At 37.5% G+C, this 25739-nt stretch overlaps 1 protein-coding gene across 2 annotated transcripts; it reads left to right on the top strand.

Moving 5' to 3' along the window:
* STXBP3 (syntaxin binding protein 3) lies at nt 1–25543 on the top strand. 2 transcript variants are annotated; one of them, XM_021405352.1, is made up of 19 exons: nt 1–122; nt 2586–2635; nt 4134–4215; nt 6372–6448; nt 6952–7030; nt 9025–9125; nt 10479–10633; nt 11594–11684; nt 12558–12682; nt 14149–14244; nt 14777–14834; nt 15046–15111; nt 15532–15612; nt 17261–17399; nt 18008–18114; nt 18569–18667; nt 19501–19586; nt 22046–22194; nt 24493–25543. In XM_021405352.1, exons 1-19 carry the CDS (start codon nt 80–82, stop codon nt 24582–24584), a joined length of 1776 nt encoding a protein of 591 aa, XP_021261027.1. In that variant the 5' UTR covers nt 1–79; the 3' UTR covers nt 24585–25543. The 2 variants fall into 2 exon arrangements, with proteins under 2 accessions (XP_021261027.1, XP_021261028.1); XM_021405353.1 differs by lacking the exon at nt 1–122 and adding an exon at nt 153–171.

Here is a 25739-nt window from a genome sequence, read left to right on the forward strand (position 1 = left end):
GGCGGGCACGGCTCGCGCGGGCCGGCACCGCCTCTGAAGAGGGCGCGGCCGGGAGTGGAGGGGTGGGACTGTGAGCAAGATGGCGCCGGCGGTGCGGGGGCTGAAGAGTTTGGTGTGGCAGAGTGAGTCAGTGAGGGTCTCGTTTCGCTGCTCGTTGCCTCTCGTCCGGGGGTCGGTGTTGCGGCGGTCTCGCTGCTCTGGCGGAGCTGAGGGCGGGGCGGGGTCGCGTTGGGAGCTGGGCGGCGGCGGGAGAGCGCTGCCGGGTCCGGGCGCTCCTGTGCGGAGCTCGGCACGGCCGCCGTGCTGCTCGTCCCCCGCCGCCGCGGGTGGGGGCGGCCCGGCCGGGAAGGGCTCGGACCCCGGCGAGCTGAGGCGGACCTGGCCGGGTTCCGCCATCCTGGGGAGGTGGAGCGGAAGTCACCTTCCCGCGGGCTTCTCCTACTTTGGAGCCGGCGGCTCTGCGCGCGGCTCCCGGCTTCGGGAGCGGCTCTCGGAGTCCCTGCGGAGCTGTGCGGGTTCAGGCTGTGTGTCAGGAGGTGCCCGTGCCTTCCTGTCCCGTGGGTGGGCGGGGAAGTTTGAGTGCCCTGTCTGTGCTGTTGGATGGTGCTGCTTAGGAGCTGTTGTTTTGTGGTAATGCGTTGTTTCTGTAAGGGAAAGCTTTAGACAGAGTGCAAGCAGAACTGTGTGGAAAAGGTTATTTCATCGAAGTTTATCGTCTGTTGTGTTGTTCACACGTATTTCAATGAGAGAATAACAAAAGAAGGAGGGGGGAAAGAGGAGAAGAATAAGCTGCTTGTTTACTTTTTTTTTTGAAACCATAGGTACTTCTTATGACTCAGCATTTTAGCAACTTTGTTTTCCAAAACACTTGCTTATGGTGAAAGTTGCAGTCCAAGTACTTCCTTCGGGAAGTACAGCATGGTCTACTTTTATAAACTTTGTTGTGTTTTCACCACGTTTTTCACCACAGAGATATAGCAGTCCGTTATTCTTTCTGATTGTGTCTAGTTATTTTACTTTCTAATTCTCTTACGTAGAGAAAAAATGACTTAAATGAATTGGATGGGGTAGGTGGTTGGTGTGAAGAATGAAGTGACCCCATAGAAAGGAATGGAGCACTACTTATGCATGGGCTTATGATAGCTTGCTAGAAACAAATGAGGTGATTTTGAGGGTCTGTAAGCCAGAGTGAATTTTTCAGGCGTGTAGCTGCAGGTGGGGACAAAATAAATGGCAATTTGAAGTGTTGCAGGGACAAGTACACTGTATCTGCTATACTGGTAGCTTGGAATAATTATTTTTTTTCCCGATGGGATGAAGCTGATTTATGTTTTTGATTATAGAAATCAAGTTGTGGGATTATTCATTTGTTATGATTAGGGTTATTTTGTAGGCAAGTAAGTGAAAGTACTGTATGGAACAATACTTGAGGTTTTAGACAATGCTCTCAGGCTCTCCATTTACTAAAAAAGATCTCTGTGTAATGATCGACACTGACTTACTGGTAAGAGCGTTCTCAGAAAATAGGAAGCATAATGAATTTTCACAAAGCTAAAAAAGAAAATCCAGATGAGTTCACACACCTTGTGTAGAGACCTAGAAAAAAATGTAAGAAACATACAGAGTACAAACATGGCAGGGAAAAAGGGCCTGTATTACGCACTGGGTTTGGGTATGAGTTTTGGATGTATTAGGTACAGTGTCATGCCAGAGGGCCTTTAATGTAAGTGAAGATGTTAATATTTACGAACACTGAAGAAACAGATGTACTTTCTGTTGTACGTGCGCCTGCTGTTCTGGAACTCTTGTCAGTTTTCTTACTTGGCAGGAGTCACAAAATGGATGCTGAACCTGCTAGCTTGTGTATTAGATTTCTGTTACTACTAGCTTTATACTGGTGTTTAACTGAGACAGTTAGGCCCAGTTAGCAGCAACATCTGAAATACTGTTCTCTGGGGAACGAGTAATCGGACTTGTAAAATTCTTTTGTTGATATAAGTATCGGCTCATCAGTTCCCCTGTTTTTCTGACTTAATAACTTATTTTTATTACTGACATGATCAAATTTTTGGTAGTCTGATGACTTTGCTCCTCCACAAAGGTACAGCTTCTAGTTCTGGTGATCTCTTAGAGCCAGGATCCAGTTATGCGCTACAGCTATTATTGCTACATGCTTTTTAGTCAACATTTCTCCCAAAGCTCTGATAGCAAGTGAAAATAACAGCTGCCTGTTTTAAGGCAACTTTTATTTCCTGAATGAACTGAGGTTTCCTTTGCGTTCTCCCTCTAGAATTCCAGCAGAAACCAAACATTTTAAGTTTGCATGTACTGGTAGATAGGTCTGCCTCTCGTGAATGTGTGGGTGGGACGACCATTTCTTAAGGACTAACTTAAATTTTTGCATGCGTACTGTCTATTTAGCGGCATAGTTTACTTAAAAGCAAAGAAATAAAACCCCAGCACCACGTGAAATATTTACGGAACTGTGATCGTTTAGTGTGACTTGAGCAGAAATTTACAACTCTTTTTTGGAACAATTTGATTCCTCTGATTGCTAACCTGTCTATCTCTCTTCCTGTCTATAGAGCTGAAATCTGCAATATTTGATGACTGCAGGAAGGAGGATGAATGGAAGGTATGATTTTGTATAATTATCGTTTGATGGATGATTTTTTTTTTTTGCTGAAAGCTTTGCTTGCTTTCCAAATAATAGAGTATCAGCTCTGTTACTTCATTCATTTCTCTAGAACTTCACATTGATGCTTTAATTTCAGTGGTATCCAGGAGGAAATGACACTGCTGTGTGAGATATGAGGAACAGGATGCAACAGTACAAGACAGGCAGGGCTTGAGACTGATGCCACTAATGTGTGTGCCGCTTTTAGTGATGCATGACCAGTAGTTAAAAAAAAAAAAAAGTACAGATAAAATGACTGCAAGAAGATCATTTGATCCAAGTGTTCAATTTTTTTCTCATTTGTATTAAAATGTTTCTAAATATCTTCCAGTGTGTGTGTGTAACTTAACTTTTGTTCCATTTTGTCCTGTAGTGAGTTAGCTGTTATGTTGTTTTTCTTAATTATGTTGCTGTAGATGCCCTAAAGCAGCCCAGAGATTCCTGGGGTTCTCTAAATTGCCTTTGAATGACGCTTGGCCATATTAGTCATCTAATTATTATTTGTGTCATTCTTGCGAGATTTTCTTAAAGGATAGAAGAGGAGAGAGAACTCCTGATTGTTTCAGTTTCATTACACGGTGTGTTTTGGTGTCCATCTTTTGGGGCTTTTTCTTTTTTAACACTTTCTAATTTATGTTTCTTGATGCGATTTAAGCCAATTATTACTGATTGGGAAGAAAAATGAACTGACTTCTTTATTTTGTGTGGCTAATTGTGTATCTGAAATTCATTGTCATGTTTTTCGTTTTGAGACTAAAATGATTGTAATTAATTGAACTTCTTAAAATTTTGATTCTTTTGATGGTTCTTGTTGAGTTGTTATGAAATGTATGCGTATCTTATGAAACGTGAGGAAGTGAAGAGATAAGGAAGTACATGAGCAGTAATACAAAATACAGAGGAATCTTGTGGGTTTTTTTTTTAGTAGATTCTCAGGTTCAAGAAGATAAGTAGAAATGGTTGGGAATGGTAAGAGCCTTATTTGTGAGTCTGAAGGAAGGAGGCTCTGTTAGCTGGAAGAAATTATCGCCTGCTAAAAAATGTAAGAAGCATGGAGGTAGGGTGGGAGAACAAAGAAGCTGCTTGAGCTGTAAAACACTTCTAGAATAAGAACAGATAGACTTCAACAGGCTGTACAGTAAATTAGGCAGGAATTCAAGACTCGTGTCTTGAAGAGAAAGTTTTGAGGCAGTTTCTAGTAGGAAGACTGGGGACAACATACGTATTAAAGATGCAGTTAATCCTCTGAAATCCTGTGTGTAGGTAGATGCCTTCTGACGTTATTAAAGATTAATTTTCTATTACTACTACTACAGTTTCTGAAAGTAGATGATAAAGATACAGAGTAAAGAAATGGATTTTGGAATCAAATTTTCAAGCCAAGTTACTAAAGAAATAATATGGCTTTACTATACCCAATCAATTTATCTAATTGATTTTTTTAAAAAATTTTTAGGTAATTCTTTTAGATGATTACACTACTAAATTACTGTCACTGTGCTGCAAAATGACTGATCTACTGGCAGAGGGTATCACAGGTAAGCATACTTGTTTGCAATACACGGATCATCATGTCCTGATATGAAAAAGGGAAAGAACTGTGTTGATGGTACTCGTACAAGAAATTGTCTTAATTCGGGGGTTGAAGAGAAATAACCGTGAGCTATTAGACTAGCAGGTTTTTGGCTTTTGGAGTAATCAATTAATTGCAATTGATTTATTTGAATGAAAAAATGAAATGCTTCTCTGCTTAGAATCTAAAAATGTTTTTTCAAAAAAATTGAAGTTTGTATTAAGGCTTATGGTTATTGATGTGGTTTATTTTGTTTGCTTGCTAATGTCAGGAAAATAAGAATGTTATATGTGAAGTGGTAGATTTCTTCAGGATGTTATCTGTCAACTGAAGTGGATTCAAGAGCTCAGTAAAGAATGAAATGAACTATGTCAACTAAAAGTTTACTAGTTACTATGTAACTAGTAAAGAACTAAATGAACGGAGTAGTATCCGCTGCTTTGAATACATTTGTGCTCATGGGCAGCAGAATTAGAATATGAAGGTATAGAAACATAAGAGCTGAAGAAAGAATAAAAACAGGAGACAATAGACAAACTGAGGGATGTCTGCAAGCGGATGCGATGCAGAGGCGAGAATTTAAATTTGAGTTCTATACTGCATAGAAATATATGGCTTCTTCACAAAATGAGATTTTTCCATAATTAAAGAAGTGTAAAACTAACTGATATTGATTGTTACTTTACCTAGAATAAAACTGTCAGCAGCACGAACAGTAACTGTCAGATTTCCCTGTAGCTGGGAAGTAATTTCTAGTAGAATTTTTCCTTTCATGTGCTGGAGTTGCTCAGATGTTCCTTGATGTTGACCACTGTCAAAAGCGGCTTGTGTCAACAAATGGATTGTGATGGATCTCAGTTACATAGTATGTCTGCTTAGATAAGACTGCTTTTCTACATGCGTTTTGTAAAAGTGTTTTTCCTTCAGTAAACTTGGTTTCTTCTTCATTCCTTCCCTACAATAAAAAAAAAAGAAACAAAAAAACCAAAACCTGATGCTTTTCTTGCTCTAAAGCACTTTTTTCTTCATTGGCCTTTCTGTAATGCTTTTTAGGATATCATGCCAAGCATACCTTTTGAAATTGGAACAGTTAGACAAAATGTAAATAATCTAGTTTTTAATTAGCTCTAGTTTTATATTTTGAGAAACACTTTGCTAAGAACTAGTTATTTTGCACATGTGTAGTAAGGTTGCTTAAAGAAGAGATAGCATGATTAGATGCTTAATTTATAACCTCAAGGTATGCCATTTCATTCAGTATTGTTTTTCACAATGCTTTTTCTTGTTCCATGTATTCTGCATGACATAATTCTTCTAGAAGAATGGTAGCAAAGCTGTTTACGCTTCTGAGTGTATTTTAATCATAGTAGGTTCTACTTATCCTTTGTGAGAAGCTTTCAGTAGGCACGTATTCTGTTCATCAGGATGAAACCCTTACTTTTCATTCAATACACTGTTGAAAAGAACCTATCTTTCCACATCGGAACATCTGATGTTATTTAGTCTCTTTTCTTTTACTCAAAATTACTGAGCAACATGAATCTCTCTGCATTTTCAGTCTAGTGTACTGCACCACTGTATACAGTAGTGATTTTTTTAAACAGAAAAGTAAGTGTTGAATGAAAGAGTTGATTTGCTGAAAATGTCTAATTTGTGGCTGCAATTACACTGAAACAGAGTAAGTACACAGGAAATGGGCAAACAAAGTACAATAGAGGCTAGAGTCCAAGATGATGCCCTGCATGGTTTCATTGTCCCTCTCCTTTGATCAACTGGAAGAAGAATCATCTTGATAAGGCAGTTCTCCTCAAAATAACCCACACTGTTCCCCGTAGTTTGAGCATCCTTTTCTGTGGGGTGTAAAATCTGCTTGGTCCTAAACCTGAGTTGACAGAAGGATAAGTGCTGCAAAAGTCTTGTGTTAACTTGTATTTAAAACAATGAGTAAAAAATAGACTAGTTAACAAAAATCAAGGCTCTATGGGCAGGAGATGAATACTTGATGGGAGTTTTGTGGATAATTTGTTTTCCGTTATTATTATTACCTTACACTAAAATATGTATTTTTTTATAGTTGCGTAATGTTCTCAATACCAAAATGTAGTATTTCTTATGTTGTAGTGGTGGAGAACGTGTATAAAAATCGGGAGCCTGTTCCACACATGAAAGCAATATATTTCATAACTCCAACCAAAAAGGTCAGTACTTCAAAAAAAAAAAACAAAAAAACCCAAACCAACAGTGTAACTTTTCTTCGAGAGAAGCAATGTTTCATTGTGTAGAAGTTAGAGTGTTTCGTTGTGTAGAAATTAGTAACCTCCTTGACAAAGACATTGCATCTAGTAATAATGCAATAGGTTAAACAATTTCAAGTAATGACTCTAACAGGAGACTGCTGCTACTTAGTAAAAATTATTGTGAGGAAAAGATTTCAGTGCTATTGAAGTTGAAAAATGATGCAGGTGTCCTGCTTTGGTTCCCGGAGTGATTTTGGCAGAGGTGCATGACTGACTTTTTTGTCACTGTTGATTAATTTTGTTCTTGAATTAAAGACAAAAAACGCAAGGTTTTCTTTTTAAGTTGCTTTGCAATATTCCTAAACTAGACTGGGTTATTACAAGTGTAGGAAGAGAGAGGGGAGAAACTTAGGTTCACGAAGAAAGGCAAATAAATGATATTTTTCTCCCCCACCCCTCCCAAGTCTGTAGATGGTCTGATTGATGACTTCATCAGCAAATCATCCAGCAAATACAAAGCAGCATACGTCTATTTCACTGATTGTAAGTAAGCTTTTGTGTTGTAGTCTGACTCTTACAGTAAATAAGTTATTCTTTTATCTTTTTTGTAGCACACTGCATAATATTTGGGTCCTGTTTCTTCAGGCAGGATTTGAGACTCAATTAATTAACCATACTTCGGTTGTCACAACTTTGTTAAGGTGCTGCAGCAATGCTCAGTTCTTCCATTTTCCAACGCTGATCGTTCCCTATCTCAGTTATTAACTTTAGTAATCTAGTTTTATTTTAAAAGTATCTTGGTTTCTTCTGGGTCAGAAGCTATGGAGGGAAGCAATTGAGTAAAATTATGTACCTCATGTAAATAAAACCATTCAAAAAAATAGATGCATGAGAATTTGCTTTAATGGAAGAACATTTTGTCATTAGTTATTGTAGCTCGTTACTTCAGACCTGTGAACTAGCTCTTTCTTTCCTTACTTGGGAGAAAGGACAACATGGTACCTAAGCACCCCTTGAATGGATGATGTTAATTGCCAAGTGCAGATACAGTTCATGTGACTGCATGTTATTCTGCAGTCAGTCTGTGATTATAATGATATGGAGAGGCAGACATTAAAACTAAATGTCACTGAATCCTGGCAGTTTCTGTTCGTGTTCGTGGATGGTGTGCATCTCTTGCTTAGGAGTTGCTCTGCTTGTTTAACCTAGCTTTTAAGGGAAAAACGTCTCTCTCAAACCCGAAGTGAAAGGCAGTTCTTGTTTGGTTTTTGTTATTCCCATTCTCACTGTGTTTTGGTGTTTGAATTGTATATTTTTACTCTGTATCATATGTAGCAGCTTAGAGTGAAAGAAAGGCCAACTTCTGTGCTGTTCCTTTAAGGGGTTTGCTAGTTTATGTTGTTACGTAAGTTGCATTTCTAAAGGATTCAAGCTTATCAGGTGGATCCCTTCCCTTCTCCTCTCTATTTCTGGGAGGACTGTTCTTTGTGTGCCATGAGCTGCCCTTGTGAGTCTGCTTCTGTCTGGCTGTCACTGGCAGAAGCTTAGTTGATGAAGGCAGATAATTATTTGGCTCTAATTTATACTCAAATCACATTACAAAACCATTTATTCATCCAATTAGCAGTTTTCAGTAATTAGGTTTTCCATTTCAGAATAGAATCATTATGTTGATGTTTCAAGGAAGTGTGTTTTCTCATAGCAGCTATCAAATGACTATCAGTGTCTCCTGGTATCTTGCTTCGTTTGATGCTGGTACAGGAGGTTTTGGTATTACTGAAAATATATTGTTCTCTTTCTTTATGTTGTCTTTTTTGCTGTATGTTGGCTAGCTTTCAGCATGAGCTCTTGCTGAAACTTCTCTATTGAGAGAGAGAAATACCTTTTACTGTCGCTTTCAAGTCTGTGTAGTGTTTGTCATCCAAATGTTCTTAAAATTTGATTTGACTGGGGTCCAATGTGGCCTTTAAATGCAGTAGAATGCATTTCTGCAATTTTCAGTTTCAGTATATTGGTGGTTTCATGTTTGATATATACATACTATTTTTTCCTTTAACCTTCTTGTAGCATGGGATATGCTTTCTCTCTTCTAACTGCAGGAATTTTTGCTTTGTTATAACTGATATCCTTCGCTGTTGTAGACTGCTAGCAAGTGCTCTAACCTCACCTGCCAAAAGCTAGCAAAAAATGACAAGCAGCGTTTCTTTAAAAAGAGGTCTCAAACACAAAACACTGGTTATAAATCTTATTTTGCTCTAGAAGTTTCAACAGCTTGCTTATATTACTGTAAATGGCTGTTAATTACTGTTCTGAAAGAAAAAAAGAATTCAAAGATGTGGTAAACTGATAAGTTGAGTGAGCTGTGGGATCAGAATTTGAACCTACAAAAAAGTCGTACTAGAAGCACATGGAAAAAAATAATCATTTTGGAAAACAAGTTTTACTCAAGAGGTTTTGAATATTGTGAGTTCATAAATGACTTAAGTTCAAGTTGGAATGTGTGCAGAAGATTTTTAGCTTAGTGTCTTTTTCTCTAGCTTGCCCCGACAACCTCTTCAATAAAATTAAGTCTTCCTGCGCCAGATCAATAAGGAGATGCAAGGAAATCAGTATTTCCTTTTTCCCATATGAGTCTCAGGTAAGTTTTATTCTTTCACTCAATCACGCTTCGTAGCTTGTAAGACTGTTTTCAAGGATTGTTGATTTTAACAGAAAATAAATTGAAATCACCTCTTCTGTTTTTCACTGACCAACTGTTTGTAAGGCTTGTTACCATTTTGACATGCTTCCAGTGCTTGCTCATTTTTCTCGGTAGAAAACAAATGCTCTTGTACCCAGAGATTTGCTGTTTGCGTATGACCTCTTTGCAAAACTTGGAATTAGTTGCAGCAGAGAATCCTCACAGAGAGGCTAGAGGAGGAATCTGTGCTTCAGGAGAAGGGAAGTATTCTGGATTGCCTTGAAGCAGCAAATTTAGTTACTGTTTATGGTGAGGTGTTGGTTTTTTGATGGACTTAGGTAGGTTGATGCATAGAAGTAGGAATAGTTAGAATTCCAGAGCTGATTACCCAGTGAAAATTGGAAGTGGAGAGCAACCAGATGAAGAGAACTGAAGATAAGGAAAAACAGAACAAAACGTAAACGTCCCTAAGAAAAGAGGAAAAACAAAACCTCTAACATCTGGGCTACTTAAGTTTTTACTGATAGGGAAACAAGGAAACTGCCGGAGCTCGAGTGTTGTCAGTGTGAAAGCATGAGCGCTGTGTGGAGAAGTAACTTGTTGCTAATGTATGCATCATCTGATACTGCTGAAAGGCACTCTGATACTTGCTAATGCAGTCAAACCCCAGAACAATGTCTGCTCTTGGGGACTGCAGAACTAACTGTAAATGGCTTTCCAACAAGTCTCTCCTGTATTTTTGAAATGTTATTAACATGTCAAATGTCAGAACAGCACTTGGTCTCTTCATGTTTTTTAGTTTAGTTTTCTATTGTCATTGTTTTGAATTGTGAGAATATTTTGAATCCTGAGAAAATGAATGGAGAATGTAAACTGCTTTTCCCTGATTCAAAATCCCTGGACCTTCTTTCTCTGGTGATGGAACAAATAGTCAGACTGAACTCTGGGCCAAGTCCAGGTGATTATCGACTCTAAGGAAATGGACATCTTTATCTGGATGGAAGTTGTTTGGCTCTGTAGTTAAGGGTCCCTCTGAAGTTGGAGAAGTGCCATTTACAGACGGTGGAATTGTTTCTGTGCTTGCATTCCACTTACTGAACTGTTGAAAAAGTAATTCTGTATGGTATTAAATAAATTTCATCAAGGTCTATTACATTTGAAGAGCTGGAGTTCTTGGAGGCCTTGGGCTTTTGATAACGGAATTGCATAGTACTTAGTGTATAAACTTACATACAAGCGGGTTTTCTTTTAACAGATGTTTTAAAGTGCACAATTTATACCTTGTTTTCTCCTTGGTTTTGCTTTATGTAGGTATTTACTCTGAATGTCCCAGATGCATTCTACTGCTGTTACAGTCCAACTCTGGAAAAGACAAAGGATAAAGATGCTGTGATGGAGACAATGGCTGAACAAATTGTTACCTTGTGTGCCACTCTAGAAGAGAATCCAGGAGTACGATGTAAAAGGTGAGGGGTCTTACTTGTGTAGTTGCTTTCACTTTTGCCACATTATTTGATAATAGCTTGAGGCTACAGAGTGGTTTTATTTACTGTGGATTAATTGCTTTCACTCCACAACTCATTTGTTTTTCTCCACACAGTAGAAAGGTAGGAATTTGCGAAGCGTAGGCAAAGCAGTGGGTTACTTCTTGGTGTGTTAACCTAAGTGCTTGCTGTACACTGTTGTGTTATAAATTGGCTGTATTTCATGATTGATCTATATAGCATGAAGCTCCAGTGTACTGTCTCCTATTACTTCGCTTGCCCAGTTGATCCTGTAACAGAGCTTTCCTGAACTGTAAGGTTCACTTCTAAAGTAGACTCACGTTTCTTTTAAGAGAAAAATAAAACAATTCTCTCTTCACTAGTTAAAAAAAATCCCTCTTTTGTAGTATATTGTAAGAAAATAAGTTCTCTTTTTTAAAATCTTAGAATTCATAGAATTCCAGCTGCTAATGTTTTAAATGTGTAGGTACCTGAATATTCAGTAGTGAGACTTGCAGTAATGGTTTGAGGAGTGTCCTGTTAATGGATCTGCTATGAGTGTTGCTCTGCTTTGGCCACAGTACCGTCTGGCTTTGCAGTTGAGGAGTTACTTAGCATGTCTGTGCTTATCTGAAAAACCTGGGAGTTGCGGCTGTTGCTAGAGGCAATGTGCACTGTGTAGATTGGGTTCTGCTTAAAATTAAAGATAGCTGCGAATTTGCTGTAAGTGTAATCATTTGGAAAGTAGGCAAAGGAAGCTGTGGGCTTTTAACAGTACCTTCAGGCTTTTGACCATGGGGCACATCTTGCCTCAAGTGCGTGTCTCCCACACCTGAGAAGATCTAGTGCTGGGCCATCAGGCTAGGAAGGCTTTGTTTTAAAGGTAGCATTGGAATGTTTTATTGAGGTGATTTAAGTTGCTTTTGTCTCTTATCTTCCCAGCTCACCGTCAGATAATGCCAGCAAACTTGCCCAGCTTGTTGAAAAAAAACTTGAGAACTACTACAAAACTGATGAGCAAAGCCAAATAAAGGTAGAAAGTGAACTAAAATATCTGCTTCTGGAAAACAAACTTTTGGGAGTATATTCTGTGAATTGGCTTTACCAAACTAGGTTTTATTTGCAAATAAAGGCAAGTAATTGGCATTCAGCTGTTTGTACAGCTGAATGTACAGCCTCTTCTAAGAGGTAGCAATTTGTGCTGCTTAACTGTACTTAAGTAAATACGGTTTGCATGTTACTGAACAAATTAGTTGTTCTTGGAAAGTTGTAGGGATGGTACAGACCCGAAGAGAAGTTACTAGCATCTGTTTTAATACCATTCTTCATGAATTTCTGCAAGAAGGATTTCACTACGTGCGTCAAGTGGCTCCTTTAAAGGGATTTACTTTCCACAAAGATGCTGCCTTTCACATAAATAATGATTCTGATGTATTCCTACATCATGGGCCGCAGCCTCTACACAGAAGTAGAGGGTAGACCATTGGGACTTGGTGGGGTTGCACTCTGCTGCAGAAATACTTGTATCTGATGCTGTCGCCACTCCACTAAACCCTAGGATGAATGTTTGGATGCCTTAGTGCAGAATTCATTCTATATTGCAGCTGAATATAGACAACGGACTCAGAATTACAAACCACATCTCTATTTGCGTATAGGCAGTGGGAGACCTTAAGAGCTTGCTTATGTGTTCTATTTCTATTTACCTCAAAACATTTTTCTGGTTGTTGTTTAAATGTTTGTTTCCATTTACGTTGATAAACATTCAGACTGTAATTTTTAGCTAAGAAAGATTACTTAGCAATAGGAGGTTTTAAAAAAGTGTGCAGTGATGTAATTGACTGTAAATTTAAGACGGACAGTACAAAAATCAATGCAACTTAATATTTATTTGATGGCTCTCTAGGCTAAAACCCACTCACAATTAATAATAATCGATCGTGGCTTTGACCCAGTATCAACTGTCCTTCACGAACTCACGTTCCAGGCAATGGCGTATGACCTACTACCAATTGAGAATGATACTTACAAGCAAGTACTTTTTTTAATCTAAGCACTTTCTTCTTGACCATATCTATGGAATTGTTTAGCTGAATTGCACCACAGGTATTGTTAGCTGCTTTTGGTATGTATGGATTGCTTCAGTTAACAGTCATCCTCTTGGATTTGTAACTTCTTTTCATTAACTTCGTTATTTATTTAGGTGGGACTTAATTAACACTTCTGCTAAGCTCAATGCTAACAAATAACATTGACTTCATTTGCCTGCTGAAGTAAATCTGTGTTGTGGGTGGTTGGTTTTTTTACTCTTCGATTTCAAAAACACGTTTGATTCAAGTCTAGTATTATGTTCAAAGCGCTGATAGTGCACATTCGGAATCCAGACTGCCTTGCTTGGTTTAGTAAGGCAGACGAGACCACTAAGAGGACAACAGCCTTGGAGAAGAAGTTCCATTATCTTTTTTTTAGGAACACTCACTTTGGTAGCTCCAGTCATCTAATTGGTATAGTCATTGCACATTTACATGTTTCTATTCCAAATGCATATTTAGGTAAGCTGTCTTCAGTTGAAATGCACTATTTTATTACTGCTCAGAGTAGCAACGTAGTTTTGAGTGCTTTGCTAGTGGCACCAAAGATGTTGCCTGAGTCTATGCTTTCTGATGGCTCACTATAGCAAATCGTAATGACTCACTATAGCAAATGGAACCTATTGTTCCATTAAACAAACAGGAATGTTTATTTTCTGACTTATATTAAGTTAGTGTTTCTGTCACAGAATTTTGTGTATATGGAATGTAGCAGAGGATGTTTTCTAGGTAGAGCCATGATCTGACTTGCACAATTAATCTTGTAACTTTTTTTCTTATTTCTCTGCATTCTGGCTGCATACGTTATCTACGTGAGTTCTGTAACTGCAAGTGTTTTGTAGTATGATTGTTCTTTCTTTTGTTCTGTACGCTTACTTATGTTTGTAGAAAAGTAACAGTTGTCTTCTCATGCTTTGAAGCGCGTTACTTGTACTGGTGAAGTAGTTTGTACTACTTAATTTATTCTGTGGATGAATGGGACTTTAATTCTCCTTCAGGGTTAGAGTATTTTTTATGGTTGGTACAAAAAGCTGCACTTCATAATCTCAATATGTATTATTTCACAACCAAAATTATTTTAGAAGCTGATGAGTAATTAAGTGCATGTAAATGTATCATTGAAACCGTAGTTGCTGTTAGTTTAAAAAGAAATCCAGAAGGCATTGCCCTAAAGAATCATGCTAAAATTCATCTATTCCTTGTTTATTTTAATATATGATCTGTAAAATGTAAATTTTATTCTATTTCAGGCCATAGCTTGATTTAAGTGAAAACTTGTGTATGTTACTGTTATTACAGTGTATGTTGATTAAATAATTAATACTCCCTAGAAAGTTATTAGAATGAAGAAAAAGAGTAAATAGTAGACAACAACAGAAAAAATCAACCTGAATATTCTTTTTGAAGATACAAAGCAGATGGGAAGGAAAAGGAAGCGATTCTGGAAGAAGATGATGAGCTCTGGGTGAAGATTCGGCACAAGCATATTGCGGATGTAATTGAGTACGTGTTTGAATTAACGAGTAGCTAGAAGTACAGGTGATGAAAGTTTCTTGTAGGGGGGAGATTACTGAACTGTGGGGGGGAAAAAAGATGTGGGAGTAGTGAAAACGGCTTATAAAATAGACTTCATACTGGTGAATAATTGATGCCAAGAAGAAAGCATATTTTCAGAAAGATAGTATGTATATAGAAATGCAGATCTGTTAACACTCAGTACATTCTTGAGTAAAACTGAAGTGAAATAATTTCCCGAGGAAATATTTGCAAACTAGTGAAATCCAAAGGGATTTGGCAAAAAGTGCTAACAACTTATTTGCGTTATGTCACTTGTGGGAATATTTAAAAAAAAAAAAGCTTGTCTAATTGCAATTTCCTTTGTGGAAAAATGCTTTTATCTCTATGTGAAACTTCTATTTGAAGCTTATACTTTCATTCAGAACTTCTTGCTGCTCAGTTCTTATAAGATTGTAAGAAAATACTTAAGAACTGTGGTCCTGTTGTATCTGATTACTTACTTTCAATTTTTGTGCAGGGAAATATCTAAGTTGTTGAAAGAAATTTCATCCAAGAAGAAAGCAACAGAAGGAAAAGTAAGTTGTTTAGTGTTGTTTTTCCTGTTAATTTGTGATTAGCTGATTAGATCTGTGCAATTTAATGTAAATTGAATTGGAGAGAAACCTAAATATACACAGATAAACCTATATCTATTGCAATGTCTGAAAAATGCAAAGCAGCAACAGGAAGGGAAATAACTATGTCTAAGATGGGGGGCGAAAACTCAACTTAATTGTTTCTTTGCAGTTAACGTTATCCAGTCTGGCCCACTTAATGAAAAAGATGCCGCAGTACCGTAAAGAGATTACTAGGGTAAGGAGTATTTCATAACTACAGCTTAGTGGTAAATCTTTTGTACTCTATAACAATCTTGTTGATGTCCAGGCTTATTCTGTCATTCTCATCTTGAGTGCAGTATATAACTTTTCTCTATGTTATGTTCATCTACTACAAAGTTTTGATGAGAACTTGTTCCCTAGTGTTTCATTTTAATTCTTCAAAATGCTTAATTCTTTGTACTACTTGTGTGCCCAAAGGCTTGAAGATACCAGTGCAATTAGTGTTTTAAAAGTATTATGGGGGTCGATCTTCTAGTGACGGGTGAAATACAGAAAATGTGTGATAATAGTGAATAGCAGTTGAAAGACTGAATTTTGTAACTGATAAAAATGATGGCTTGCTTATTATTTTTTGAACATATCAAGCTATGACACTGGATTTTCTGTTTTCTAGCAAGTTGTTCATCTCAATATAGCAGAAGACTGCATGAGCAAGTTCAAAGCTAACATAGAAAGGCTTTGTAAAACTGAACAGGTATGTTAAAAACAAGCTGGAAAAGAAAAAAAACAGTAACCCCATGGAACTGGTGCAAATGGAACTTGATTGTTTTTAGGAATAGGTGCTGATATATACTAGTGTATCTACAGTTATACTTTATTTAATACATGTGTATATATGTCTGTATACACTAAATGCATATATAATAGTGTATATATGCTAACTATGTTACAAATATAATACAATAATTATATGGAATGATATCATAAATATCTATATGGGTATATGTCTATGTAGTGTATATGGGTAGACTAGTATGCATATTTTTTTCCTGTAGCTACTTCTGGAGGTAGTAATACTGGAATTAAATGTGCAAGATTCTTAATGATTAAGCAGTTGCTGTTAGAGTTTTTTGCATTTGAATCTAGCTGATCTGTATAAAGGTTACTTCTGTGTTTTCTTCTATCTAATCTCTGGTGAAGTTGCCCTACTGTGTTCTGACAAAGAAAACTCTCTTAATATCTGGGAAAAGCACCTGTTTGAATTACAGCTTCAATTACAGTTATACTAGCAATCTTAAGTTAAAAACTAAACTAATGTTAATGTGAATTTTGGATTACTGCATCGAAATAGGGTCTCCAGCGGGGAGAGGGAGGTGATTGTCCTACCTCTACCCTGTCCTGGTGAGGCCCTATCTGGAGTTCTGTGTCCAAGCCTGAGGCTCCCATTACAGGAAGGATGCAGAGCTGTTAAGAGGAGGGCCATGAAGATGTTAAAGGGCTGGAGCACCTCTCTTATGAAGAGAGGTTGAGGGAGCTGGGCTTGTTTATCTTAGAGAAGGCTCCTGGAGGACACTGCTGTATCCTTCCAGAACTTGAAGGCAGCTTATGAGCAGGAAGGGGACCAACTTTCTATATGGTCTGATAGTGATAGGAGAAGGGAGACTCAAGCTCAAAGACGGCCATTTTAGGTTAGATGTCAAGCACAAATTTTTTACTTGCAGGGTGGTGAGGTGCTGGAGCGCATTCGAGGCCAGGTTGGTTGAGGTCCTGGTCAGTCACATCTAGCGGTGGGCAACCCTGTCTGTGACGGGGGGTTAGAACTAGATGAACTTGAACGTTCCCTCCAATTGAAGCCATTCTGCGATTTCATTATAATTTGACAGATGAAAATATTTTTGAACTGATATTTTGAAACAGTTTTGGGGTATAGAATAACATAATTTTGGAGGGGGGAGGGGGATAGAACTGTTTTTATTGTAGCTTGGAATGAAACTATAATAATATGACAGGTCATGTCTAAAATACCGATACATCAGTGGCTGTAGCTGCTTGTATTTGAGCTGTTGGCTTACTCTCTTATGCAGATGGAATGTCTTTTATCATTTTAAGAGAATTTCAATCTGTTCTGCCTGACCTACAATCTAGGAGCTTTTCCAATATCCAGTGCAAACTGTATGAGTTTCAAATTTTTAAATGCGTTACGTAGTATTATTATAGTGTTGTTATTCTTGAAATAATTAAGTCAAAAGTTATTCGTAATGAGTTTAAATTGGTGCATCTTGTGTTCTGTTTTTTTTTCCGTGGGGCCTACAGTTTCATAAAAATGCATTTCAAAACATAGAAAAACTATGCGTTCCTTAGATGACTACTCACTAACGTGATTTGCTTTATTTTTAATTTAGGACTTGGCTCTTGGAACTGACGCAGAAGGCCAAAAAGTGAAAGACTCAATGAGAGTCCTCCTTCCAGTTCTGCTCAGCAAAAGTCATGACAGCTATGACAAAATTAGAGCTATTCTCCTGTATATCTTCAGCACAAATGGTATGTTAAGCTGCCTTGCTTTTTATCTCAGTGTTAGAGACATCATTTCAAAACTTGAGCCCAATATCTTTTAATTTAAGTTAAGCAGCTGGCCAAGTTTAAAAAATATTGTCTATCCTCTGTAGCTTCTCTTCCCACATATGGTGTTAAAGATAATACTCTTGATTAGGAAATAAGGGTTTTAATAGAAGTGCAGATCCATATTTTTTTAGCATTGTTCCTGAGCTTGGATGTGTGCAGCAACTTAATTTTTCTCCTTTTCATGCAATACTGAAGCTGTTAAAGGGGGAGCTCTATGTCGATTGCATCCTGAAAGTGGAGAAGAATTTGTACTAAAGAAATAGAAGATGGTCAGAATGTAGGTTTCAAGAATCTGTAACAGTATTGAGTTCTGTTCTCAAAAGTGGACCACTGAATCAAGTGTTCATCTAAAATACAGATTATACAAAACTTACTGTGTACTGGCTAGTCAAAAAACAAAACAAACATAAAAACCGAACCGAACACAAGTAATAATAATGAAAAAGTAACAGCCCAGAATGCACGAGGTAAAAGTAGTCTCGGTGACAGTCATGGTAACTAAGTCATATGTTTTTCTTATATCAAAGGAACTACCCAGGAGAACTTGGACAAACTGATCCAGAATGTACAAATAGAAAGTGATAGTGATATGATAAGAAACTGGAGATACCTTCATGTTCCTATTATCTCTTCAGTAAGATTTTTCTTTTTTTAATTTCCTACTGTCCGAGCACTTGTCTACAGCTTTCAGTAACGTTTAGCAGTGCTGATCAGGTCTCCTATTTTTGGAAGCGAGCAGTTACTAGGTGCTCTTGTTTTCATGACGTGTCTTTCAACAATTCATGTTAATAATTTTGAAAGAGATGCCTATAATGCTTCCTCTAAAATCATCAGATGGTGACTTGGGCTATTTGGTTTTGGAAAGTGCTAGCTTGCTCAATTAGTCATCTCTGAAAGGTGTTTCTCTGGTACATCCTGAATTCTGCTAGCATGATTACCTGTAGAAAGATTACCAATCATATAATGGTATGATTGCAATTGATTAAAACTTCCTACTGACTTTTCCCACCTCCTGCAAACTGTCAGTAAGTTTCAATGAAGCCCAAATGTACTGTATAATACAACTATGTCTTTGAACATCTCTTCAGTCAGCTGTTGAGCAACAAAAACAACCGAGAAGGGACCGTTCCTCAGAAGAAACGTTTCAACTCTCTAGGTGGACGCCTCTTATCAAAGATGTTATGGAGGTAAATTTGACCAACTATTTCTTGAGCGCGTTGCAGGGATATGTGTAAGTGTGCTGTTCTGTTCAATCTTTTGAAATTCCGTAATATTAGAAATTACTTCGGTTAAGTAATCACTTAGAATCTCTTGATAACTAGACTGCCGCGCTCCTTGTTGTAGTTGGGCTTAAGATTAAAGCAAACTGAAGTGTAAGTATTTTTTGAACTGCCTGTCATGCCATTGGGAATATTCTGTGTAATCTAGATCTGGAGATTAGCTGCTTCTGTTCTTGTTTTGGCTTTCCTCTAGCAGGTCTTCCATTAGTAATGCAAATTTCAATTCCAGATTGGCAGAGGATAGAAAATTTTACTTGGCATCAGTTGGTCACTGATGTCTGGCAGAATAACGGGGTTGCTAGATCTTCATTCTGACCCAGTGCAGTCATTTGCAGATTTTTGTTAACGTGATTGATACGCTAACCCAGTGCCCCTTCAGGGGGCTATTACTTCTCCGATGTGGTCCTCCGGAAAAATGGAATATGTCAGAGTAGTTACAGATGGAAAAACTACTAGTAATACCGGAATGATTAAATCGGTATTCTTTTTTAGAAAGAACTAACGTGTACTCCCAATTCCTAATGATGTACAAAAGCGTTGTAACAATTTTTAGCATAATGTGGTGTAGCATTTTTGCTACATTAGAACACTGTTGTTAGGATGCTGGTTGCCACTGGTTGTTCTGAGAAATCACATGTGTTGTCATTGAATTCCAGTTAGCCATCCTTACTAGAAGATGAAACTTGATGGGCTTTTGTTTGCCATGGCTTTTCAAAGTGAGTCTCTGTTTTTTCTTTCAGGATGCTATAGAAAACAAACTGGATTCAAAAGAATGGCCTTACTGTTCCCAGTGTCCTCCTACCTGGAACGGTTCAGGAATAGTGAGGTACACTATTTAATTTCTTCACAAGTATATTTACTTGTTTCTTGACATTTTTGTCATATGTTGCAAAGCATTAAGGAAGTTTATTTTCTAAGTGGTAAAATTTAAATAAGGTAATAATTTAAGTGTAAAACTATGTTTTTTAACTCATCTAAAACATACTGAACTTGATTGTTAATTTAGTAACTCTTCTTAGCCTTGGGTAGTTGATTTAGGCTTTTTTTGTTTAGTTTCTTTGCTTTGCATTTTGAAGTGAGTTATGATGTTCCCAGTAAGAGAAAATTGAATAGCTTTTAGTTCAGTGTGAAGTAGTTGTAATAATGGATTATCGTACTGTGACTTACGCAAAATGCATGTTTTCATTTCTTCTGACAGTTATTTCTGCTATGGTGTTAGGTGGTATCATTCTTGAAAAAAATGATTTGAGTAAGTTTAATTCAACCTCTGCTTCTTTGCATGATTACGTTCCGTAATTAAACCCTGATGTCAAGGGGTCGTTAGCTTATTAGCATTGAGAGGCAATTTTGGAATTTTTCTAGCTTACTAAATTGTACCTTCCCCCTCTTTCCTGCTTTATCCCAGTAATTCTTGAATGTCAGGACCAGTATCTTCCTATCTGGAATTTGCACCTTAATAAATATAAGACAAAGCTAAAGATAGATGGTCTTAAGAAAGTAGTTCTGTTACTTCCACTGTTCACCACATTGTTGTGCGTCCTTATGTTCCTGGACTAGCGCTATAATGATCAGTGTAGGGAAATATTACAATCATAGAATGGCTTAGGTTGGAAGGGATTGTAAAAATCATTTAGTTCCAACCTCCAAATATTGCACCCTACAAATCCATTGCTTTCCTGTTCAGAGAAAAGGATGTGATGTGGGGCCATGTCAGTGGCCTTGGACGAGTCCAGGTGAGTAACATCAGTTACCCTTCCTTTGTCCAGTGATACCATCACTCCTTTGTAGAAGGCCACAAGATTGTTCAGACATGGTCTGCCCTTGGTGAAATCGTGCTGGCTGGCTCAGATCACATCCTTATCTCCCTTGTGCCTTAATATATCTTCCAGGAGATCGATTCCATGATCTTCCCGGGCCAAGTGGTGAAAATCATTGACCTGTTTTTTCCTGCTTCTTTCTTTCTCGCTTTCTTATAAGTGGGAGTGGTGTTTCCCATTTTCCAGTCACCAGGGACGCTGCCTGACAGCTCAATTATGACTTGTCAATTATGACAGAGAGTGGCTTGAAAACCACATCAGCCAGTTCCTTTAGTTTAGGACCCTGAGATGGATCCCCACAGATATATACACATAACAATGGTATCAAGAGAGAAGACAAAATTAAACTGTATGCAGACAGTGATTTGTAAAGCAGCATATATAGTTGGGCCGATACGCAATTTAGGTTGAAAAGAATTGTGAAACACTGCACTTAGCAGGGACTTCTGTTGTGGCAGAAGCGTTAATACTATAAACCTCATGAAATAACCCTCTAGAATGCAACTCTTTCACCCTAACACCCTTTTCACCACTTTTTTTGCTACTGAGAGGCTTATGTCAAGGTGAAGTGTATTTTGTCAGCCCATGCACATGTTTTCTGGCATTTCTGTTACAAAAATACTTAAAAGGAAAGAATCCCCCAGCTTTACTTCTGGATGCTGGGTGGTCTATGATGAGATTTAACCAGATAAAAAGAATGAGCTTGGACCAGGGCTCTTCAGCTGTGAGTCTGAGTGAAATCCAAACAGCGTGCAGACCCTGCTGTTTAGTTCTGGATGATGCAAAGCAGAAAAGTTTTAATTGAAACACCTGTGACATTGCTGTTACTAGAAATACTTCCTCTCTTTGAACCAGCTGTGGACCTTGCATAAAACAACGATCAAATAAGGACATGTCTGTATATTGCTGACTGTCATAAATATAGCCCACATCTCTCTGCATTGTAACCACATCTTTGTCTTGCAAGCTGATAAAATCGGACAGTCTTCTAGGCAACCTAGCAAAGAGATGGAGTGCTGACAGTTGAATTTGAATCTACTATTTGTTTGTGTGTGCGCACACTGCAGAAAATGTTTTAAGGGCTTTGTTTTTTCTTTTACTAGATTTTGAATCTTTCCTGCTAACAGCCAAATACATATGTTCTTAGTCATATTCTGCTCATGGAGCCTGAAAAACTTAATTTTAACCTTTCTGAATGAACTTGGATGAAAGCTGCCACTGTAACTGGTAGCGGACAGAATTAAGCTACTTAGTAGCGAAGCAACTGGAGTTTTGCTTTATACTTATTTTCCCCTTTTGATAGTAGAATAGCTTCTGTGTAATGTTCTAACTTACTGTTGTAGTTATCGATTTATTGAAATTTTGCTGCATGAACTGCAAGACAAAAACTGTTGCTGCTCATTAAGTGTATCATTTAGATAGTTTTACTGATCTTTTTTTTGTATAAATCTCATGAAATGCATTCCAGCGCTCGCCAGAAACCTAAAGCTAGTTACCAAGATGAGCGGAAGAGCAGTGCGAGATTGATTGTATTTGTGATTGGAGGAATTACACATTCTGAGATGCGCAGCGCTTATGAAGTTTCTCAAGCTTACAAGTCCTGTGAAGTTATCGTTGGTAAGCCTGTCTTGGGAAAAAGGTGGTATGCAGGGATCTACTTTACACAGAAGTGTATAGCCTATAAATGCTTTCCTGCAAAAATGTAAGGACCCTTCTTTTTTACCTGAAGTTGATTCAGTAAAGTAATGCTACAGCCAATACATCATTGTAAACTAGACATTTGAACTGAAAAGTTACTTCTGTCTAGACTGACTGAAGGTCTGGGTCTGTCTTTTACAATAAATATGGATAAATAATTAATCATGGACAAATAAATGATTACTGAAAACTACAGAAGAATATCGTGAATTATCAGAGGAAATGTACTGATAGTAGAGTAGCCTGATGTATAGCAGAAATGATTAAATAGGCTCACACAGCTACCCTTGCGTGTTACTGTAGTTACTTGTGTAAGTAGTAGGAAAGCTGGTAAAGTAATACGAAATTAATCACTTCAGGTGGGAGGAAGAAGAAATCTTTTTCCTCTGTTTAAAAAGATATTAATTGATAAAGCTTTTTCAAGTGTAGTTTACTTAGTCCATTTTGCAATATTTTTCTGTTTCGTCATGGCTTCTTTGGACAATTTACATAAAAACACATCATGAAAAAGCTTTTTCCCTGAGAACTAGCTATCTCCCTAATCCTTTTAGGATTTGCCAGTATAGCTGTAAATGCATGGGTTGCTAGCAGGAGTAATTTCTCAGTTTCTCAGTAATTGAAATAATAATTTTTCAACTGTTTCAGAGGCAGCAAGTGCTTTTTCGATCAGCTGCTATGCTCCGAGTAATCACTTCTTGTAATGCTGTCTATATTTAAGTACTAAAACATTGGGGTGTGCTATGTATCAGAACTCCCAGATACAGAACCTTACACAGACCTACATCCATCTCCAGTGGCAGCAGTTTTCTGGGTGCAGGATCATCTAAATCATCCTAAATTCTTTGAGATGCCTATATTTTGGCAACAAAACTTAGTCCTGAGAGTCAAAAAGGATTTAATCGATCTACCCACTTAAAGATGAAAAGAAAAAAAGAAAGAAAACGTTTTCATAAAGCAGTAACAACTTTGATTCTGAGCTATAGAATCTGCTATCAGCAATTGTGGAGAGTTGGATTTCTATTATCGATGGTGGTTGTTGAGGCAGGTTTAACACTGCTCCTATTTTTGAGTTGCAATTAGTTGAACTACACGCCTGTTATCCCAGACTACAAGACTGTTTCCTCATCAGAGAGTTGTTTACAAAACTGTTTAGTGCATGTCTCTTCCACTGTAATACGTGGCACTAAATCCAGCACAGTTTCTCCTTTTGTTGTGAAGTGATTCTTGTAGCTGTGCTTGTCATCCTGCTGTCTGAGGTAAGGTAATAACTGCCAAGTTTCTATGCTGCTACTTCAAAGTGAAAACCTAATGGTATTCTGAATTCCAAATTCAAGGAATACTAGACTGTTTGGATTGACACAACTAAAACTCAAGGTTCAAGACGGCCTTAACCTTAAGTAGTTAAGATTTCTGTTTATAACTTGAGGGTGACCCTTCAAGGTAGAAGCTAACTCTCCTTGAGAACAGGAGAAATAATAGTTACATGCTCTTCAGTAGTAAGAGTTTTCTTGGCTGTACCGAATTAGGAATTTGCTGTAAAATTTTCAGGAAAATGTTAGTCAATAAAAGCCACATTTCTGTAACTGATGTTTCTATAGGAAAGTACTGTTCATGATAATGTCCAGTGCAGATATTTAAACGATTTTTAGGATAACGCCTGCCACCACTAACTCACACTTTGACCGAATGGGTAGATTTCTTGCAGACTGGGACAACTGGATAGAGTGAAGGGGGCTCAGATAAAAGCCTGTGATTCAAACAAGACAGAGTAGGGACCTAGAACTCTTTGTTTGGACACCAGTTTCAAGTTTGCGGTCTTTGCCGTTCCTTCTCTGCTCCTCAAGTCTTTCCTGGTCCTGAAATACTGGCAGGCTTCATTTAACTGAGGGCAAGGGGCAGAGCAAGAGTCATGGTGCTTCCTCTGAATGTCTGTGGTGTGTGGAAGAGGGGCACTACCTAATAATGACAGTTAATTTTATGTTATGATGCTTTATATAACAATTCATAATACTTTCGTATGTTGTGCTTTTCTGATTGCCAGGTACAGAAAAAATGCGAATGTATCTTTTTTCTGTAGCTGGTATTTGTGTGTATAATATTTATTTCTCTATATGTAATTGTTACACGGATGTCGTTTTTACTGTATATAATTAATTTTTTAAGAGGGAATGTTTGTAAATCATACCTAAATCAGACTGAAATTGTCATTGTTGTCAGGTTCTACGCATATTTTGACACCTAGAAGACTACTGGATGAAGTCAAGAGCCTTAGTAAACCGAAGGATACGGTCTGCGTTAAGGATGAGTAGGAATGATGATGCTTAAGATGCATTTGGCAATGACAAATAGTGTCTAATGTGTACATATTCTTACATAGCTGACTTCTCCAGTGAGTGCACTGGGACACAATATGTTTCTGACTAATGGAATGTCACTTTAAATTATAAAGTTGCTGCTTTTTTGGGGGGAAATAGAAGACAGAAGGGGGAAAAAAAAATCAATGTGTGCTTTTACAAAAGGTTATGTTCATCCCTAATAAATTATATAAAAGTTATTGTGATTATATATAAACTCTGATTGCTTTAGAAAACTGTGAAACCTTTTTCTAATAGTTTCTAAAAATGATTGAATTAAAAAGGGTCTAACCACTTAAAGGCTTCAGAAGAAAGTTTGTGAAAAGAAGTGATAAAATATTCCACGTATGTGCAATGTCTCTAAATTTTTCTCTGTAAAACAACTCATTGGAAACATGAATTGTATGTCATTGTGGAAATGCTTTTTTTCAGATGGTAGCGGGTAAGGTAGAAATATAATCATGCACGTATCAAGCAGTTCGAATTTCATTAAAAAGCTTTGGAGAAATGCTGTTAATTGTGGACCGAAGTACACTTAATTCCTGTACATACTTAAATATAACCAAAGCTTTTCAAAAATAATTTCTTAGAATCTTCCTGTTTATGTCTACGTGGTCCATCTGTTTAAGAAATGAAATTGCCTATGACAGTTACTGTTTTACTAGCTCCCAAACAGTGTTTAAAAAAAAAAAAGCTGAAATAGTGGGGGGAGAGGGGGAAGAGATGAGAGAGAAGAAGGGAAGCAACATGGTTAGTCTTTGGCAGGACTCAATGTTTTAATTAAGACAAGAGCAAACTATGACCCAAACCTGATCTATTCAGAGAAGTTACTGTTCTCTTATTCCTGTATATAAATATATCAGTTTGTGTTGAAGTGGATCAAATAAATTGTATTAATTCTGCAATACTGCTAATGTTTAGATTTGTCTTAAGTTATTTAAGTGCAAATTTAATGACCTTTTTAAGGGGATAATATTGTATTGACATGCAGTGATGTACTAATCAGTTACATGTAGACTCTGAGAGAAATGTCATAATGTAACCTAACAGATTACTTGGGTTTTAATATACATTTTCTCCAAGCTGTAAGGGTATTCACTTCTGGTTTTG

Source organism: Numida meleagris, chromosome 7 (genome assembly GCF_002078875.1).
Source record: "Numida meleagris isolate 19003 breed g44 Domestic line chromosome 7, NumMel1.0, whole genome shotgun sequence".
Taxonomy (NCBI): domain Eukaryota; kingdom Metazoa; phylum Chordata; class Aves; order Galliformes; family Numididae; genus Numida; species Numida meleagris.

Bases quoted from the DNA above. Each gene is read 5' to 3' on its own strand.
- STXBP3 (XM_021405352.1), top strand. From the start codon at position 80: ATGGCGCCGGCGGTGCGGGGGCTGAAGAGTTTGGTGTGGCAGA. The intron at 10,634-11,593 runs GTGAGGGGTCTT...TTATCTTCCCAG, and splicing joins CCAGGAGTACGATGTAAAAG to CTCACCGTCAGATAATGCCA. The intron at 17,400-18,007 runs GTATGTTAAGCT...CTTATATCAAAG, and splicing joins GTATATCTTCAGCACAAATG to GAACTACCCAGGAGAACTTG.